This window comes from Thermobia domestica, chromosome 6 (genome assembly GCF_964235325.1).
Source record: "Thermobia domestica chromosome 6, izTheDome1.hap1.1, whole genome shotgun sequence".
NCBI classification, from domain to species: Eukaryota; Metazoa; Arthropoda; class Insecta; order Zygentoma; family Lepismatidae; genus Thermobia; species Thermobia domestica.
Genome location: NC_137459.1, coordinates 41,978,761 through 42,000,633, shown reverse-complemented (window position 1 = coordinate 42,000,633; position 21,873 = coordinate 41,978,761). Strand labels below are relative to the sequence as shown.

Genomic DNA, 21,873 nt, shown 5'->3' with positions numbered 1-21,873 from the left:
TTTTATTTAAAAGGAAATGTATAAAAGATGAAATTTTCCAAAAAACTTCAGATAAGAGAAATTTGCCAAATATGTGTATTAATTTAAAAAAAAGAAAAACTAAATTTTACTGTGTCACGGGCAGGACACCGTGTGAATTAACACACAAAATCTCAATAAGAATGATTTCAAAACTGAAATAAAATCGAAAATAAGTAAATTTTTGCTGTTCTGTTGTAGCATTGTACACAAATAATTCTATTTACTTTAGCTGAGGCTCGCTTTTATCACGCAAAAATAATAATATGTATTTATAGTACAATTATTTTTCACCACCTACCCTTTAGGAAATGTTTTGGCTACCCATTTACACCCACCTTGTAGGGAAATTTGTACAAAACACTGTGTCTAACAGTATATAAAATAGGTGCTGGTATCCAGTGCCGTGTCGGGAAAAATCAGCGCCCGAAGCGAGAGTATACGACGGCACCCCGATAAATATGAGTGAGTTCGACAGACCAGCCGCAAAGCGCCACCATGGTTGGCGTGCAGCGTATAAAATTTCCAAAATAAACTCTGCTTTTCCTTGATTTTCAGCACTTTTTAATACTTTTCTCCTTCCATTATATATATATATATTTTCTTCCCGAATCTCCGTGATCTTTATTTCGACGCACAGTGACATCGCCCCACTCGCCCCCACCTCGGCACGGCACTGCTGGTATCACGAAGATTATTTGATCGAAATTGACGTAAGATACATCTTCTTCAACAGTCCTGAAAATTTTACCGCAATCGCTGACGGTCTTTATACAATTTACCTTGACTTCTTCGTCCTCTTCCACTGGGCTTTGTGCGATAGTTGCATGTCTGTGTGTTCTCTTTTTCTGTCCACTAAAGAAAAAATCCACCAACAAAAATGTTCCTTGTGTTATATCTTCAATAGCTATGGCATAACACAAGCCTTATTACCATCCAAACCTAAGTTGTCACTCAGGATAGCTTCATAACTTTCGGAATTATCATTTTCAGAATCAAAATAGACGTCTGTTAGGAATTTTAAGATTTTACACGGACGAAACTCTGATTTAAAAGTTCGACGAAGGATCAAATATTCACTGTCAAATCGCAGAAAGAAGTGTTTTGATTGGAAACATTCAATTGACAGAGCATTTTTCCATCGTCTATTCAAAACGTCTTTGTTTCCTTCAATTTCTGCTGATGATATTAGTAAAACATGTATTTTGAAACGAAGAGCCTAAAGCTGCTACGAAATTAGCAGCACATTCTACAATTACTTTCTTTTGTTTCACAAATTTCTATACTGGCCTTTTTGTATGTACTCCAATCCCATCCACTGCTCCTTTGAAACCAACAAAAAGGTAACGCTAATATTTATATGACACTTATTTTAAGTTAAAACATACTGACAGTAATAGATAATCCTTTATTTAAATAAGTAATGTTCATGGTTATAAAACGTTATTTTAGTACACATGGAATCATTTTCTATCATGAATAACCGATCCCACCAATGGCATGCCTAGTATCACGGGCGGGACAAGTTTTTAAATTGAAATAAATGGAAATATATTATTGACATTAGTCCAAAATTTTGTAAATGTGAAACGCACGTGCAAATTGATACTTCTACTACGTACGAACCACACTCTCAAATTTAGTAATTCAGCACAACAACTTTTGTTAGTTTTCTGTCACGGGCAGAACATTCAAGGTGACGTTTATATCTTTAATGATATTATAAACAATTTTTTATCCTGTAAACACTTTTTAAACTGCAGTTTGTAGAAAAAAGAAGCATGTTGAACAGCTCAAAGTTACTACAGCCAAACATCCACAATATACCATAAAATGTTACCGATAACAAGAATTAAAAAAAATTCCTCTCAGCTGACGTTACAAATTCATAATTTAGACTTAGTTTTACGTGAATTCTAAGTGTAAATAAGTTTTTTTTTTCATTGTGACAAAGTACATTTCGTTATATTTACATCATATATATGTAAAAATGCACTGGTTTTGACAGTTTTTGAAAATTTGGTTTCGGGAACAGTTTCGCATGGAATGGCCCTAAACGATCATCTCAAAATTAAACTATTTCAGGTTAAACAGTTTCATCAATACCTACATTTTTGCATTTTCCTTTCTCCTTAATATTTCTCTCGATCACTGGCGCAAATCCCAGAGGGATGACGGGGACATGTCCCCCCAAGCTTCGAACTGAGAGACTGCTCCTTCCCCCAATAAAACGATTTTTATTTTTATTTTATTTATTTATTTATTTATTTATTTATTTATTTGACAAATGTGATGATTTGTGTTCGACTGCCACAAAGGAAAGTGAGATGAAATTTATGTGCCTTGCTGTATAATATATAACAGATTCATCTACCGTAATATGAGTCTCATCCTCCCCTCCTCACCTCTCCCAAGAATAAGAATCAAAAACTGCCCGCCTCCCAATGTTGAAGACAACTATGCTACCCTGATCCTCAATAGCATTGTTTCTCAACTTCATAAAAACTTCATAGTATTTTGAACATCATAAATATATATATATATATATATATGGGAATGGTCTTACCCATCCCTCTCAAATGTTGAACACAGATTTGTGTTTCTGCCCTCGATCATAATCTTGTAAAGATTTAACTCTATTCACTGATCACTATGACATTCGATGAGTTATCCACGTCGATTATCCTTCCAAACAATGATGAGCTGTCACGAGTTGACCTGGTCAAGTGCTATATATGGCTTATTGGACTGTATGTTTCAAAGACTTTCACATTACGGAAGTTGGAGAAGAAATATTGAGAGAACTTGAAAATGTGGTGTTGGAGAAGATAAAATGGACAGAGAGAGAGCAACAAACGAAGATGTTTTAAAACAGATAGGAGAGAAGAAGAGCTAAGGACACTTCTAGCTATCATCCTTCGTAGGAAAGCAAATTGGATTGGACAGATTTTGCAAAGAAATTGTCTTCTTCATACCACCATAGAAGGAAAGATGGAAGGAAAGCGAGGAATAAAAATGAACACAAACGATCGATGATTGTAGAAACAGAAGAAAATATTAGGAGTTAAAAGAGGAAGCTGAAGATCGAACAACGAGGAAGAAATATTTTCAGGCCTAAATCTAAAATTGAAAAAGAGAAGAAAAACCTCATAAGTCCCAGGACCTGCCGAGAGGCAGAACACTTAATAATAATTAAAGCATATAATTCCTATATTGAGACAATAATGGTGAATTTCAATAGTAAGAAATAAAATGCCAAAGTTGCCAGGTCACAGTCTTTTGCTGACTGACGTGGAACTCACTGAAAATATACCTAGGAACAAAAGTACGAGACAAAAGTTAGATACTGAAAAGTTGAAAATGAGGAAGTAGGAGCAGATTAGAAATTTCGAAGCAAAGTAGATGAGTTGATGGTAAGTAGATACACAAACTAACTAGTTGTAGGTGCATTTTGAACTTTGGGAGTATATGTACGGTATCATGAAGATAGCACAGCTAAGAACAATGGGTTATAGAAGAAACTTTTTAAAAAAACTAGGGAAAGTATGGAAACAATGGTGCATTGAAGAACGCAAAATACTGTAAGGAAAGTTGAACTACGAATTGAGAAAATAAATCGATAAAGACGTAATTATAATAGACATAAAGGTGGCAAGAGGAAAGATAGAAAAATATAAGTAACGTATATAGAGGTAGCAAGAAAGAAACTAGAAACATGACAAGGGAAAAAAGCTACTACGACAATACATAATAAAAAGATGGAAATGAGTCTTTAATCAAATTTTCGTACTTTTTGTGGAATAGGCACATAATACTTAGTTAAGCGATAGTTTGGGTTTGGCTACATATATATGTAGTTCTCGAGTTATAAGGCTTACAAGAAAATTTTTGCCTGAAATATATTGGATATTTTGATCCAAAAATGTAGACCTAAATATAAACACTAAATAGTTAATAATAGAGATAGAAAATTGAACTCAGTAAATGGCAGGTTACTTATACAAGAGTTGAGCCCGTCCATTTGTCTGACTGGTAAACATTTTAATTACTTTGTTGTTGAAGTTGGAAATTTCACGAATTTTGTCTTTATGAATTGACCAAACAAGCCAACGATTTTAACACATACTATTCTTGAGAAAAGTTTTAATTCTTTTTGAAATGCTGATACTTCGCTCTGCTTCAGCTTTTGAAACTGGAGTAATTACTGCAATTTGTAGTTTTGTGTACTTCACAAAACCATTCTTTGGAGGAATGCTTCATGAAGAAAGTGAACAGATCACAGATTGAAGGAATACCTTTGAGGTGTCATTGCGATAAATCACTGACAGGTCATTTTTTCAATTTCTCTTGGCAAATAATCGGACTATAACTGGAAAAAAGTATTAAGTAAGTGGCTGGGAATTTTCTCTGAACAAAACAACCTTTTTCGCGTCAATAATCTCTAAACTACTAAACATATGAGAGTACTGGAATCGTCCTTTCACTTCCTTGATCACTATGTCACGTACTCCTTTGGCATCTGCTATTGCATTTACTACAGATCCTTTCCTTGAGAAAGCAGAACATTCATCTTTATAAAGTTGATACTTTCCGTGTTCTTTCTTATTTCAAAAACAGCTGACTACATATGGTAACTGCATTGGCATTCTGCATCTGAATTGTGTTATACAAAGTATCATGTTTCATAAGCTCATAGGAAAAATAAAATCTGGATTGTTCAGTAAGCTCCTTTTTTAAAAGCAAAAACTTCCTTATTATTGCGATAGCTTCTTTTTCCTCATTCTTCTCAAAACATTCCAATAAATACGATTTTTTTTTCATGAACACTACTTACAACAACAGACTGGAAGTTCTATTTTGTTGAAGTAACTAGGAATCCTCTTATTGTAGACTGATCCCAACCAATCACTTTACTTAGGCGATAAAGAGAAATACGTTCTGGATCCAGCAATATTTATGAAAAACAACCTAAGAAATTAACAATGAACGTACTTGGCATACAGGAAAGAATTCTGAAGAAGACTCTGTACACCCATTTGGTTGCCACACATTACTGGAGCACTATCTTAAGCTTGAGCTGTGAGATTTTCATAAACTTTGAAAGGTTCAAAAGGTTTTTTTTTTTTTTTTTTTTTTTTTTATTCTTTCACTTAAATGTTACGGAAACTTACAACCTACCATTGTTCACAGTCGTTCCCCACCAAATAACACACAATAAAAACAAAAGAGATTTTGCTTCTATTCACTCACTGTTAACCACGACTTTTTACTTAACCATGTATTACAGAAAGTTCTCTTTTTTTTCCATTAAGGTGAGAAAATGTGCAATCATTTGGTTGATAAATATCTAACCATTTAATTTCAAGGCTTCTGCTATATTTAATGGATTAAATGAAATTTTTAATAAACAAACCACTATGTTCATTTTAAAAAAAATCAGACTCTCTCGTCCCCAAAGAATTCAGAATTACCACAATAATCAAACTTTCACATACACAGCTATATAGCACGTCTTACTATTGGCAGCGGGCCGGTTCGTCCTGGCCCAAATATCATGAGGAAGAACGTACACAGAGGGGAAATAAGTGTGATTCTATCAAGTGGCAATCATTGCTGTTCAATTCGCAGAGAGTCAGTGCTCACATGTTTTCTCCATGCCGAGAGAAGCAGAGGGAACCGACCCAGCAGATGCTGGCCCCGCCTCTTCTACGAAACCAAACTCATTGTATGTTAATCAGTACGAGTCATGTTCGAATTGTTTACTTTACAGAGAAGACTCGTGAAGGAAGTCATATTCGTACAAAATAACGTTTCATCACTTGAAACTAAGGGAAAGCTTACTTAATTCACTAATCCTTCTATAAACTTTACAATAATAATTACAAAAAATAATTATAAATACATAGTAATCACAAAATAAAATGGCATATGTTTCACTATATTTATTGGTAGGTCCCGGCACCTTTGGCTCTTAACAAAAGTCCGCCCCTGGTTATCAGGTAAATGTAACTTGCTGAAACTTAGTGGAGCAGGATAGAACTAATAGGACGAGTAGGTCTGTAGGAGTGAAGAAATATTTAATGTATATGAACGAAATATGCATGGCTGTAGAGGGAAATGGATTGAAAAGTGAAAGTTAATAAAATTTTAGCAAGAGATAATAAATATGTAAATAGTAATAAATGAAAAATAAAAATAATAAATATGAAAATATGATAATAAATAAAACAGGAAGATACGGCAGAATGAAAAACAATTTATAAAAATATGCAGGGTATTACAAAAGTGTGTGACAGTATTTTGGAAACAGATCCCTCAGATCTACATAAGAAAAAAAAGTTCATATGGACTTGTGCTCAAAAGTGGATAGTTTTGGAGTTATAGGATGCCGAAAACATGAAACAAGTGAACTTTAAAAGTTCATAGCTTCACTACTATGGGACCTATCGTAGTCAGGTCACTGAGAAACTGGTATGTGAACTATCCAAATATCCATGTTGAAGAATGCTTCAGTACTTGTACACTAATTTTTAGAGGGGTAAGTGAAGAGTGATCGAGTACTCCCAAGCAGTCTGTCTAAAAAATGATTGTGCAACTACCGAAAGTTCTGAAAGATGGATATTTAGATAGTTCTCATGCTAGTTCCTCAGTGATCTCTTGACCCGACTACGATCGGCCATAGAGTAGTGCAACTAGGAACCTTCAGTTATTTTTATTTTTCGCGTTTTCGGCACCCTACACTTCCGACCACAGGTCCATATGAACTTTTTTTTTTCTTATTTTGATGTGAAGAGTCTATTCACAAAACATTGTAACAAATTTTTGTCACACCCTGTATAAGGAGAAAAAGAGTGAGGCAACAAAATGTTTCCATCTATTTTATTTTCAGTTTTGTTGAAAATACAACAAAAAAAATTGCAATTCCGTATTTCATTATTTCCAAACACTTCCAAAACTTCATGAACTGAAAAGTCACAGCTTCTCACCCCATTAAAAGAGGTTAATAAAGATTCAACTTAAGAAGAGTTGCATAATCTATCGTGTCAAAGTTTATTTTCTAACTTTTTTTTCAACAATAATTACCTTTCTGAAGTTCAACCAGTAAATATCAAGAAATCGAATTTAAACTGTTTTGAAAACTAAGCAAATCATTCAAACTTCAATAAAGAAACTTCCATGAAGAATATAATGAAAAAAAAAAAAATCAGATCGAAAATAGACCTGAAATAGACCTATTGGTTAAAGATAACAGGTGGAGTTCTTTAGATATACAAGACAAGCTCATATCTTTGAAATCGTTGAACTTCCATCGTAACCAGGGTAGGAAGCTATTCTGAATAGACTCTATAGCACTTACAAAGTACTTGGCTTCATTGTTCCAAATTACTGTGCTATACTCCAAATGAGAACGCACGTTACACATGTAGAGAATGTTAAAGGTATTAATATTTGAAAAATTACGGCAAAGCTATTTTAGCATTTCTACGTTTTTTTTTTTTTTTTTTTCTGGCTTTAGATGTGATTACTTGCAAATATTTGTGGAATAATAATTTGTTGCCTAATAGTATCCCTAAATAATAATAACATAAGTTCGAAATTCATGCAACCCACCATTGTATATTTATAAAACAAAATATTGGTTTTCCTTGAAAAAGTTACACCTTGAGTTTTGGCAATATTCAAGGGCACAAAAATATTCTCTGACCATTTAACTAATGTTTCAATATTTTCTTGCAACGTCGCCTTTGGCGTGGGAGATCAGGGTTCGATTTCCGACTGAAGTTCATCTGGTTCGAATTCCACGTTAATCAGTAGGACTCATCTCATATGGACGGACTCAGGGTAAAAGGTAACAAGTCACTTTTTTACAATTTTCGGTTTTTAACACAGAGTTGTAGTATTTTAAATGGCGCTTTTTTTGTATGAAAAGCCCTATGAGAAAAACGTGACCAAAAACAAGTACAAGGGACGTGCAAAAGGGAATAATTAAGCTACAATGGAATCCAGACTGGGTAAAAGGGAATAAGATGACTCTCCTGAAAAATGAATAAAAATGACTTGTTACCTTTTACCCTGATTCCGTCCATATAGCCTCGCTGCTGAAAGAGACGTTTAACTCAAACTTAACTCAATTTTCTTGCAACTTAACTTGATCATGAACAGTATTGATTTCTTGAAGATTTAAGATTATGTCGTCAGCTTAGGTCATTTATATACAGTAAAAACAGCAAGGGGCCAAGATTGGAACCTTGAGGTACACCAGATGTTTTGTTATAAATGGAGGAAGTATAGCCATTATACCTAACTCTAAATTTCCTGTTACTTAAATATGGATCTAGCCATTTTATTATATGACTTGACAATTTGTACTTGTACAGCTTACTTGTTAATAAATAGTGAAGGAATTTATCAAACGCTTTTGAAAATCAAAGTAAATCATACCAGTCTAACCACCAGACCAAATAACAGAAAAGAGACTATGAACAAAGCTTGCCAAATTTGTAATAACTGATCTACCATTTACAAACCCATGTTGATTTGTGTCTAACTAATCACAGACAACGCTATACAAGTAGTTGTACATTTTTTTTTTTTTTTTTTTCAAAAATTTTAGGAATAACATTCATTATAGAAATTGGTGTATAATCATTGATTTTGTCACCTTTAGTTTTGGGTAGAGGTGTTATGGCTACTACCTTCCAAGCCTCCGGATAAATATTTTCATTGAAACTCCAATTAAGCAAGGATGCTAACACTGGTGAAATTACCTCAGCCACTTCTTTTATAATGAAAACTGGTATTCTATCTATGCCAGATGCAGATTTGGTCTTTAAGGATTTAATAGCATCTCTTATATTTTTAGTTGTAATAAGAAGTCATTTCCTCCCACAGAAGGTTTATATATATAATACTGGAATGCTAATAAGAAATGAAATAGTAAAAATTACTTAGCTATGAACAATATTCAAAATACAGAACAACTAAAGTCTCCAGGATATCAACAACAACTATCCTTGTAACTCTGAAGGGCGATCCATTTAAACCTTAAAATGCTTACAATTGTAGAGACATTTAGTGAAGACTAGGATCAATTACCCGCTTCGCTGGGTTAAATTAATATATATATATATATATATATATATATATATATATATATATATATATATATATATATATATATTAATATGTTTTGTTAGTCAGTCACTTTTTACTATTACTAAAGCGCTCCTTGATATTGGTCATTTTCGATGATTTTTATATATCCCTCTCCTCCCTACGTTGCGGGCCACGGCATCGGAAGTGTCGTTGTTCATCTCAGCGACCTCAAGAACTATAGATTCGACACTAATATTGGTCATTTTCGATCATTCGTAAATATCTTTAAGTCACATCGTCAAAGTGATATGACAAAAATCATCTCATGTTCGAACTTCATCTATGTTGAAAGTTTGATCAAGATCGGTCTGTGGTTCAGGAGTTATTAAGTTTTATATATCTCCCCCTTTTATAAGTTCTATCGTCAAAGTGAATAGTAAATACCATTCCAGGCCCGAACCTCATCTATGTTGAAAATTTGATCGAGATCGGTCGGGTAGTTTAAGCGTGAAGTCATATAGATAGTCACTTTTATTTTTATTTTTATTTTTATTTTTATTTTTATTTTTATTTTTATTTTTTTTTTTTTTACATATATCTCCTCCTCCTCCTCCCCCTAACCCTCGTTGCACTGTAAAAGTGAAATGAGGAAAACATCCCAGACCTGAACCTTATCTATGTTGAAAGTTTAATCGAGATCGGTCGGGTGGTTCAAGAGTTATTAAGTATTACTATTTTTTATAGATTTCTCCCCTCCCCTCCCCGCCCCTAAATTATATCATTAAAGTGATATAATAAAAACCATCTCATGTCTGAACCTCATCTATGTTGAAAATGGTTTTAAGATCGGTCGTTTGGTTTAAACTTGATGAAGTCACAAAGACAGTCACTTTTATTTTTACTTTTTTGACATATACCTTCCCCCTCTTCCTCCCATTCGTTGCACTGTAAAAGTGAAATGAAGAAAATATTCCAGGCCCAAACATTATCTATGTTCAAAGTTTGATCGATATCGATCTGGTGTTTCAAGAATTGTTAAGTTTTATTCATTTTCATATATTTACCCTTCTCTCTTCCTCCTCCCCTAAGATCTACTGTCAAAATGAAATGATAAAAACTTCCCAGGTTTGAACTTCAAATATGTTGAAAATTTGATTGAGATAGATCGGGTGGTTCAAAAGTAATTCATTCACGAACATAGTCACTTTTATTTTTATATTTATTGATTTTTGTATATCTCCCCCATCATCCCCTTCCCTACGTTGCTCCGTCAAAGTGAAATGAAAAAAATCATCCCAGTCCCGAACCTTATCTACATTGAAAATTTGATCGAGATCGGTCGGGTGGTTCAAGAGATTAACAGTCACAAACATAGTCACTTTCAATTTTATAATATAGAGTAGCTGAACCTGCGCTGTCTACTCAGAGCATCGTTCTGTTATAACCATGAATCTTCTTCCCCCTGTGTATGTCTCCTTACTTACATAAGTAAAGGATAGGAGACTCACAAAGGAGGTTAATTGCTATGTATAGATGTTGGAGTGAGTTTGTAACAAATTTGAAGAAGTAGCACGAAATCAAGTGCAAATATTTTTTTTCTAATAAATCCATACCCCTCTGATACGCCTCATTTCGTTTCTTGAAGCCTTTGAAGTTGCCAGTATGCAATAGGTTTTGCCATTCAGATTTTAAGAGCTTGGGTTTTTAGGGTATTTTTTAGACTTTCAGTCAAGCAGCTATTGAATCGTCACTATTTATACTAGGATCATGGTTCATATCTCATTCTCTTCATACTAGAGCAGGCTTTTAAATGGTACTACTTACATTCTCATACCATATACCAGGAGAGGGAAAAATTGAGGGGAAAGGGGAAATTTCCGGGATTTTTTGTCACAATTTGGGCACCTCTGGAACGGCCTTGTGTGAACGTAGAAATCTAAAAAAATCTGATAAATACTACCCGGTAGACTGAATACGTGCACCAAGTTTCAAGCTTCTATCTTGAATAGTAAGGGCGGAAAAATATTATCAATAATCCCTACAATGCCCCTGATTAGCGCAAAAGACCCTGATCTCAGGTAAAAAATTTCCTGAGACATCCATATTCATTCTAGAATCACGGTTCGTCCATCACTCTTTTCAGAATAAAACTGCCTTTCAATCGGTACCATTCACATGTCTTCATCATGTATCTGAGGCGGGAAAATCGCAAAGAAAGGAATTTTTGGTTAAAATATCCCTTTTTAAACTTTTAGAACCTCCGGACCCCCTGCTTTAACACAGAGATCTGAAAAAAATCTAATAAATACTACTCGGTGGACTGAATGTTTATTCAAAATTTCAATCTTCTAGGTGCAAAAGTAAGTCCGCCAAAAAATAATGAAAATACGCCTAACAAAAGAAAATATATTTTTTTTAAGTTATGACGTCATCATCTCCTATGCTTAGACACAGGAAGGCCTTGAAACTATACGTAACGTGTTCTACAACGCCTCTAGACTTTAAAAAAAAACGGACGACTAAGCTCAAATAGGAGAGTTATAACGCAAAGTTCCAGAAAACACTCGTATGGTTCAAATTGTACCATAAGATCGTAAAAGGGTTAAGCAAAGCAAAGTGCCTGCAATGTCCGTCAACCCGCCATACGTAACCTCTCTACTGGTTACCTAACACCGCAGTTTAGGCTGCAATAATGTTAATCTTATGGGCTCAAAACGGCTCCTAAAATGTTGAATAGAACAATAATGACAGAGTTTTTGAAAATTTGAATGAGAACTGGACAATCTACACAAAATTTGGAATCGACCAGCGAAAACGGCACGTTTCTAGTACGTGTGGTTTCCGAGATCTCATTGTTGAAAGGATTGGCGACAAACATATAAACCTAATATTTTAATATATAGATTACTATTAACATTAATACATTTTTTGAAAGTGTAAACAAACATCAGGTGATCAACCCAAATATGCTGTTTAATATCTGTTATACCAAGGAATCCTCATTCCACTAGATTGAAATAATTATCGCTTCTGGACACTTATTTTTTAGACAGTACTTCAATATATTTCATTTAGGCCGATGGAGGGCTAAAGAAAACGGCAAGTAAATTAAATTACACTTTTTTTTTAAAAAAAAATATTAAGTGTGTATTCTGACAAATTTACTAAGCGTTCCTATTTTTGTTAAAATAGTGAAATTAGATATTTGCTACTTACGGGATTGATAGGACTCGTACATTCTGATTCTGACTCAGAAGTCGTTTCCTCTTCCAAATCTTCGATTCCATCAGCACTTCCTTCATCAGACTGTGGACAAATAAAATAATAATTTAACCATTTACTACTGAAAGTTTACTTGAAATTCAGCGTCATAACTTATATTTATAAACTATAGTGTACTGTCAAACTATACAGAATGCCTTATCTCTCTCACACACACACATTATAACAATAAATTAAACGGTGTGCTACTCTACGAATTTTCAGAGAGATGTTACGAGAATTTTCTATTACAATCATCTTTGAAAAATGTTCGTGATCTAGTTTAGTTTCAATTCAAAATGTGATTACTCTGTATGCTTATTTGGTATCCTATGTACGCATTCAAGCAATATTATCTACCATACAAATACCGTATCTGGATGCTATTCCCACCAAAATCTGTGAAGAATTTGTGTTTAAGAATTCCATTTGTTATACATTTAAATTGAGAAAAGAATTTTTTTCTTTTTTGTTTTAATTTCGTAACCAAATCGATTTGATTTGATTGACTTGTAGTTAGATCCAGTGGGGTTATTCTATTTTTTAACAAACTGTTGTATATTTAACACTATATTTTGTTACACTATATTTTATCCAAGATGGCGGTATGTCTAGTTGGTCGACCTGTAGCTCCTGAAGAAAGGCAAGGTATTGGCGTTGAACTGTGTAAAAAATGTAAATACAACATTGAATCTACTACATTAAATGTTTGTGAAGCATGCAATATAAAGTTTCAAAACAAAAATACAATATTAACACGATCAAGATCGAAATACATTGAGATGAATTCGTGTGCTTCGCAAACAAATGACGATCGAGTGGAAAATGACACAGTAAATGGTAAGTGTTTCAGCTGCATTCGGACAGAACAAGAAGTTTTGTCTTTGAAAGAAATGGTACATATTTTGCTTAGTGATGTGAATATATTAAAAAGTAAGATTCGTGACATCAAACAACAACTGAAAGGAAGTGTGATTAAAAGCAATGAAGTGCAAGAGAGGGGGGTCAGATATGGTAAAAACGAACCATTGTGACCGCAATGTAGATGTTGGTAACTTGTTACAAATAATAAACGTATTACAGGAGGACATGAAGTCCTTAAAATCAGAAAACGAGATATTGCAGCAAAAAATAAAGAGAGTACAATCAGATGTTGAAATCCAAAGGAATTCCAACCAGTGGAAGAAAGTAAGTTACAGTAGACCCAGAAAATACTCTGATGTAAATTCAAGTAGTTCAATTGTGTATGAAAACAGATACAGTGTGTTAGAAAATGTCGAAAGAGAAGCAGACAAGAATCAGGAAGGAAACTCACAAAAGAAAAGAAGTGTGAGAATACCCATGCACAAGGGACAAACTATAGTGCAACCACAAGTGCGCAAGACTTCAAACAAGATTGGTGCAAGAAGAAAGCTCCAGACAGAATCGCAAGTGTACACATATGATGATTGTCACGGTCAAGGACTGTTTATAAAAGTGAGCGATAATTCTACACAAAAGTTGGCAGTACAAGGGAACATCAAGCCTGGAGCGAAAAGTGTTGATGTGTTATCCGAACAATGTAAATAAAGAAGATAACTGTGTAGTAATATTAAGTGGAAGAATTGATGTGGCTATGAATGCAGGTAGTGAGTCTGTGAGTAGGATTAGAAATAAACTCTCTGTTTTGAATAAATGTAAGATAATAGTGGTAAAGATCCCTTACCGGTACGACCTTATTAAAGATTCCTGTGTTAATAAAGCTGTACAAGCCACTAACTTAAAACTAAAAGCAGTATGTAACCAATTCACAAATGTTGATATGGTAGATATCAGTAAGTTAGGTAGAGAAATGAATACTCAACACGGTATACATCTAAATCAAGCAGGTAAGGATGTATTAAGCATAAAGATCCGCGAAATAATTGATAAGAGCATAGCCACTACATTAGAAAGTAAAAAGGCAATAGCGATACTTTGGTCTGTACAGGAAAACCCAAATCACCCGACTCCATGAATCAATATAAAATTCTGTGGAGCCGGGTGAAAACTTTGAACCTAGCGAAGTCGCTTAAAATTAATGAAATAAGTAGAAATGTAAGTGTTAATAAACAATTAAATGTACACAAGGTAATATGAGTCAGGGAGTAGAATCAATTACAGTCAAACTTAGCTCAACCATCTAATAAAGCTGACGATACACTCTCAGTAACCAGCAAGGTTCTTAAACTATGCTTTCTTATTGTACAAGGGTTAAAGGACAAATCGCTCTTTATTTCAGATTTTGCCTACGAAAATGATTTAAATATTTTCTGTGTGAGTGAATATTGGAGTACAGACATTGAACTCCAATACAACAATATAGATGTTTTTTCTATGGTAAATAGTTACAATAAGAGTATATACATACATGGTGGGATCGCTATCTCTGTTAATAGTCACATAGAATATCGTCAATTAATTATAACTTTTCTCAATACTGAACGTGAATTTGAGTCAACTGCAATTTTTCTGGATCACTACAAGTTAATAATTGTATCTGTTTATAGAACTCCTGATAGGTCTTTTTTTCTTTTTGAAAAATTGGAGCAGTTATTGGCATTTCTTAGCAACTGGCATAATTATGAGTTAGTAATAGGGGACGATGTAAATGCACATTTTGATGTGACTACTGACAAAGGATCCATTCATGAGTTACTAAGTCTACTCAGGCAACATAATCTTCAAGAGGCTAACCGTAAACCGACTAGAGGCACAGCGTGCCTAGATAATGCATTTACCAATGTAAAAACGGAATATTTAACCAGTAATGTATGTCAATTTCCCTTTTCAAATCATGATGCCGTGCTAGTCAATCCAAGTAAAACAAAAGTAGAATCCTGAAATTTCAGTTTTCCCATCACCAAATTTATAGCAACTAGATCCATCACATAAACTAACTTACAAAATTTCATTTATCTATTATCGTGTATAAACTGAGATGTAAACATTAAGTATGATAATTTAAGTGCCAGTGATACATTTGATTTTTTTTTAACTAAGTTTCTAAATATTTTTGAAATGTGTGTGCCTAAAAGGGTGGTCCTGTATAATTCATCAAAGAAAACCAAATTAAGTAATAGGTCGTGGTATACTCCAGAACTCTCTTCTATGAAATCTAAAGTATTGCAGTATTATAATATATATAAGAACAAAATAACTAGTGAATCCAGTGATATTTGATGTCTCAAAGGAGTAAATATAAATTTGCAATAAAGGTAGCGAAAGCAATATACAATAAAAATTGCCTTGAATTATCGTCAAATAAATGCAAAACTGCATGGAATATAATCAACCAGATAAGTAATAGTAATAATAATAACAATAATGTTACGCTGCCGCCTGATACCCTTAATATATATTTTGTTACTTCTGTAGAGAAAATCAAGAAAAGCAATGCGGGTACTAATGTTAATATGTGTCACTATTCAAGTCAACATAGTCCATTTCATAGTTCTTTCGTGATTAACCACGTTACCCTGATAACGTCATAGAGGTAGTAAAAAGAATGAAAACTTCTGACAGTAAGGATATATTTGACTTATCCAAAAATTTTATAAAAGCTGTCATTAATCACATTGCAAAACTCCTTACAATATGCTTCAATAAATGTTTCTCTCAAGGTATATTTCCTAAAGCACTTAAAATAACTAAAGTTAAACCTCAAGTGGTAATGTAGGAGACGGGAGATTGTGTTCATCTAATTATCGTCCAATATCTTTTATTCCGTTTTTTCCTAAGATTATGGAAATTATTGTTAGAGATCAGATATAAAAATACATAACTGAGCAAAAAATAATTCTGGAAGCTCAATTTGGATTCAGGCCGGGGGAATTCACAACTGATGCAGTAGAATCGCTAACGAAAAAAATATATGAAGTTTTTGAGAATAAGGATTTTGTTTTAGCGACATTCTGCGGTTTAAGTAAAGCGTTTGATTGTGTAGATCATAAAATCTTATGTGATAAATTAGCATATTACGGATTCCATAGCAGCAGTTTAAAGTTTGTAAAATCCTATTTAAATGAACGTAAAAGAATAGTTAGTGTTAAGAACATGCACTCAACATCTTAGAAGTAAAATATGGGGTACCGCAGGGTTCTGTTCTGGGTCCGGTACTATTTTTAATGATAAATGATTTGCCTTTAAATACTAATACCACATCAATTCTATACACGGATGACCTACCCTACTTAACATAAATACAAACTTTGAGGAAGTGCATGTAGAAGCTCAAGGAGCATTAACAGAAGCAGCGACCTGATTTAAAGGAAATGGTTTTGTGCTAAATCGAGATAAACAAAAACAGTAACCTTTAGTCTCAATCACTGCAATGATAAAGAAAACTATGATGAATCTGAGGTTAAATTTTCTTGGTATATGTATAGACAGCCAACTAATCTGGAAACAACATGTCAAATATGTATGTACAAAGCTCTCCCGAGTACTTTTTTTTGTTAAGAAAACTGAAAGATACAGTTTCCTATGAGTATATGAGGAATTCATATTTTGCATTTTTCACAGCATACTTGGATATGGGATTTTGCTTTGGGGTAACAGTAGCCAAGCAAACGATGTCCTAGTTTTGTAAAAGAAAACCATCAGGATTATTGTTAGAACACATGATAAAGAACACTGTAAACCAGTATTTATCAGGCTTAAGATAATGACAGTAGCTAATCTATATATTTATCAAGTGCTACTTTACACTAAGCAAAACCTTGCAAATATGACACTTAGAGACGAAGTACATACATATAATACTAGATGGTGTAAGAAAATTGATATACCCTTTACTAGATTATCGAAGATCAAAAATAGTTATTTAGTTATAGGACCGAAGCTGTTTAATAAACTAACATTCTCCATACAGCAGTTGCCGTTTAAGGTTTATAATATATATATATATATATATATATACGATTGGTTAATAACGAATCCATTTTACTCGATTCAAGAGTTTAGTGAATGTCAATAAACTGTGTCGTAATTTGCAGTGTCACTTTATTTCAAGTATTATTAGGTTGTTCATTATATTATTAAGATATTCTTTTATTTTGTGATATTAAAAACTGAAGCATTTTCTTAATCTCTCGGGGAAACCAAACAATAAACAAGTAAAAGGAAATATTTTAAATAAAGTATCGAAAATCATCCTGGTAAAAATAGGGAAAAGTTAAAAACAAATATTGTAAACACGGAAGAATTTTACAGGATAAAATATACAATCCTATTTTCTCAAATCCAAAATAGAAAATGGAAGTATGGAAAATAAATATATATACTCTAAAAATCTTACAAAAATCATCACATTACAATCACAACTCAACCTCAACGCATTCGCACATCGTTCACAGTGGCGTTCTACAATCTTAGCATTAGTGGTGTGCAGACTCAGCTGTCAATTGACTGTTCCTGATCATGGACTTCAGCCAAGTGTAAGTACGCAACCATGAACTCTATCCGTTATTATAATGAAATATGCATATGACAGTCTTAACATAAGAACGAAAATATGTAACCCCGTGTAAATCAAAATATTATTTATTATCTTCTTCATACTCTCATTTACTTTAAATGTTATTCATTTCTCTCTTAACATTTTGGTAACGGTGATACATTATGTACATATATGCAATAAAATCACGTTTTGTATTATTTTTCTAAGAATCTGTTTATCTCCTTTCAAGCACTATACTACCTGTCCTATGGCAAACAATTATGTTTTTTTTTTTTTTCCGTCTTACTATTAACAATCAACTAATTGTCTGTATGTTTGATTACTTTTTCTATATCTGTATCTATGTGTATATCTCATTCGGACGCTGTCTATTGCTTGTAAAGCTCAATGACAATAAAATATTCTATTCTATTCTATTTTGTTTGCGCTGTTGCAGTATCACTGACTGTGTTGCTGTCTCAGTTAATGCCACCCTAGGTCTAATAATTGTACGGAGCTCTGTAAACGTGAACATCGTAAATTTAATTGTGTTACTGTATTATTCATATTAATATAATGAGTAAGTGCAGTTACAATTAAAAAAAAACTTAAAAAATTCATGGTTCCCGGATAAAAAAAATATCAAATAAGTTAAGGATGTGAGGAATAACAGTAGAAAAGCATATTATAAACGTTGTAAAGTGAATTTCAGAGCCCACAAAACTGACTTAAGCAAACAAGTCTCCTTAGAAATCAGAAACGTCGCCCATTTTATATTATCATGGTCTGTCCAGTCACTTATGCATATTTGGATTCTTCGGATGGGGTTTCCTTTGATATCTTTTGACGCGACATTCGTATTTCTCTCCGTTCTTGCGATATTGCAAATTGCCGACTCGGAAGGTGGCATTTTAGACGCCTCTAGCGTCCAAACGAAGCCGTATTCACCCAATGTTCGTATGACATTATTTGCTTGTTTTTCCTGTAGATTCATCTTCCAAATTTTCCGTCATTGATGCACGACCACCCTGTATATGTGCATCATTACTATTTGACCCACAGTCATTGTTCAAACGCCATTTTCTTCAGCATAACGAGCCCTTTCCAACGGTATCACTCACATGTTCGTATCGTACACCTGAAGGGAAAAAGTTGGGGAAAATCGGAATTTTTCTGAAAAAATCACCCTCTCGGAAAACTTGCGCTCCTCGGTCCCGGCCCCGGTTTCACGTAAAGATCTTTAAAAAAAATTGCGAAATAACCAAAGGTACACACCAATCTGTATGCAAAGTTTCAATCTGATATCATGAAAACTAAAAGCGTGAAAATTTTTGAAATTTGCCTTAAGAAAAAAATGAAAGTCACGTCCCTCCGCTCCCACTTGGCGCCGCCAAGTTGAACATCTGGTTAAAAAACGCACCTAGGATGTTCTTTGGTCCATCCTTGATTTGCCCAATAAAAAAAGACTGGCTTAAATACCTTTTATAGAACCTAAATAAGCGGCCAAAACGATACTACACCATGGTAATATATACAGACTGTTCCATAATTCGTGTTATTTTCTACAGCGCTGGGAGAAGATGAAGTTTATACACTATTAGTGTAAAATTTGGCACTCTTATTGAGAAATATCTGAATTTTTCGAATTTATAAAGAAAATAAGAGAAAATTGCTGTTTAGCCCCCCTTTTAGGGGTGTAAACACGAAAGTTCATTTTCCTTATGGGAGATTCAATGTTAAATTTTAGAAGCAGTTTTCTCCAATAATTATTCGTGAAGATTTTGGAGCAAATGAGTTGTATTTGTTACAAAATGCAAAAACACTCATTCACAAAGCTAGTAAAGCCATCTCAAACATTATTTAGCGAAGGTCCCCCTTTTGGGGGGCAAGGGGCGTAAAAAGATGGTGAGTGATATGTTACCAAAATCCCAAAATTTATTTTCGGAATGCCAGTAAGCGTGAGATTAATCACAAATGTCACAGAATTAATGCTCCAATGTCCTTACATGTAAGAGTGACTGATAATGGGGCTACAGCCCCCCTTCAAAAATAAAAAAATCACCATAAATATCCTTAGTAGGGACATACGAGAAGAAGGTATTTTTGTTAATTAATGTGAAATTTGGCGTCATTGTATCAAATGAGTATGCGTTTTTCAAATCTGAAATGTTATTTTGATAACGCGCCGCCTTAGGGGGGCACAGGGGGCGAAGTATTCGATGATGGATCTTTATAAAAATTCAAAATTTTGTTCCGGAAATGCCAGTGAGCGTCAGATTTTTCACCACTGTCACAGAATTAATATTCTAATGCTCCTTGCATGTGCCAGTGACTTATATGGGGCTATAGCCCCCTTTCAAAAATAAAAAAAATCACCTTAAATATCCTTAGTAGAGACATACGAGAAGAAGTTTTTTTTTAATTAATGTAAAATTAGGCGTCATTGTATCAAAAGAGTATGCGTTTTTCAAATCTGGAATGTAATTTTGATAACGCACCGCCTTAGGGGGGGCACAGGGGGCGAAGCACTCGATGATGGATCTTTATAAAAATTCAAAATTTTGTTCCGGAAATGCCAGTGAGCGTCAGACTTTTCAGAATGCATGAGATGTGTGTTTAAGAAGCACTGGAAAACGTCCGAATCATTTGTTGGCGTCCCACTGTAAGCTGATTTTAAGCAATGTCAACAAACTTTTCTTTATAAAACACCCTCTAATTCCTGACTCAACTTCTTGTTCATGTGTACTGACAACAGTTTCAGGCCTTTTCTTATCGCAATACACCAACGATTTACGAATTAATGTGTTGACAGTTCAATAGGATTTCGTGTCTGTAATCAACACCTGGGTTAGATTGACTTTTTCGGAAATGGACATTACATAGTAGGTGAATCTCGGGGATAGACTGGCTTAATCATTTGATAATTACTTGTCGTTTCCAGTATACTTTAAGAGTGCATTCATACTGTAGTGTCCTTCGATCATGCAGTCTTTAACTCAGGATCAGCGTGCTAATGTAATTGAATGGTACATTTTATCAGAAAAATCTGCAAGAGCAACAAGATCCCGTATAGTTAAAGAACTCGGATTAAAAGTACACGATATGCAAATTCACCATTTGTACAAACAGTTCCACAGCAATTGTTTTCACACTGCCCATCTTGCATCTAGAAAAAGTGCCGGAAGATATCCAAGTGCATCTACAGAAGAAACAAAAAGACAGGTGTTGTTATCTGTTACTAGTTCACCGCGGAAATCCCTTGCTCGTCGAAGCTTAGGCTTAAATATTAAGAAAACTACGCTACAAAGAATTTTAAGAAACTTGAAGGTAAAACCATACAAGGTCCGAATGGTTTCTGAATTGTGTGCAAGTGATTATGGTGATCGTGTTTATTTCTGTAACTGGTTTATCGAGAAGTTAAATGGAAACCCTATGTTCTTATTTCAAGTGGTTTTCCGATGAAGCAAAATTCTTGTTAAATGGTTCTGTGTCCTCATCACATGCAAGATATTGGTCATCGATACAGCCGAACGTGAGATCAGAAGTGTCAATGGACAAACGAGGAATAATGGTTTGGTGAGGTATAACTGCGACTGAGGTGATAGGACCTTTCTTTTTTGATGAAAATGTAATAACGTCATCATTTCAAAAGCTACTAAGAGAAAAAGTATTTGCTGAACTTGATCGTTTAAATTTAGGTCAAAGTGATGAATTATGTTTTATGCAAGATGGAGCACCAGCGCATCGCTCAAATACGACTATAAATCTTTTGAGAGAGAAATTTGGGGAACGGGTTATTTCTATGGGGTCAAGTGTCGAATGGCCACCAAGATGTCCAGCTCTTACACCATGCGATTTTTTTCTTGTGGTGATTCCTAAAACAAATTGTCTACCAAAAATCATGTAACAGTGTAGAGGACTTGAAACAGAGGATTGTCCACAGTATAGAGATGATCACTCCAGATATGTTGGAGAAGGTGTTCACAGTTTCTTTAGTAAATCGCATTAATTTATGTCTTGCTCGTTCAGGAGGGCATGCC

The 21,873-nt window shown here is 34.0% G+C and overlaps 1 protein-coding gene across 3 annotated transcripts in view; it reads right to left on the bottom strand.

Moving 5' to 3' along the window:
* LOC145687963 (histone H2B-like) overlaps window positions 1-21,873 on the bottom strand; it is a 154,365-nt gene that overhangs the window by 17,056 nt on the left and 115,436 nt on the right. For all 3 annotated transcript variants that reach the window (XM_081761570.1, XM_081761572.1, XM_081761571.1), the window contains exon 4: window positions 12,331-12,420. In XM_081761570.1, the coding sequence (XP_081617696.1) occupies window positions 12,331-12,420 (90 nt within the window). The remainder of the gene's footprint in view (window positions 1-12,330; window positions 12,421-21,873) is intronic.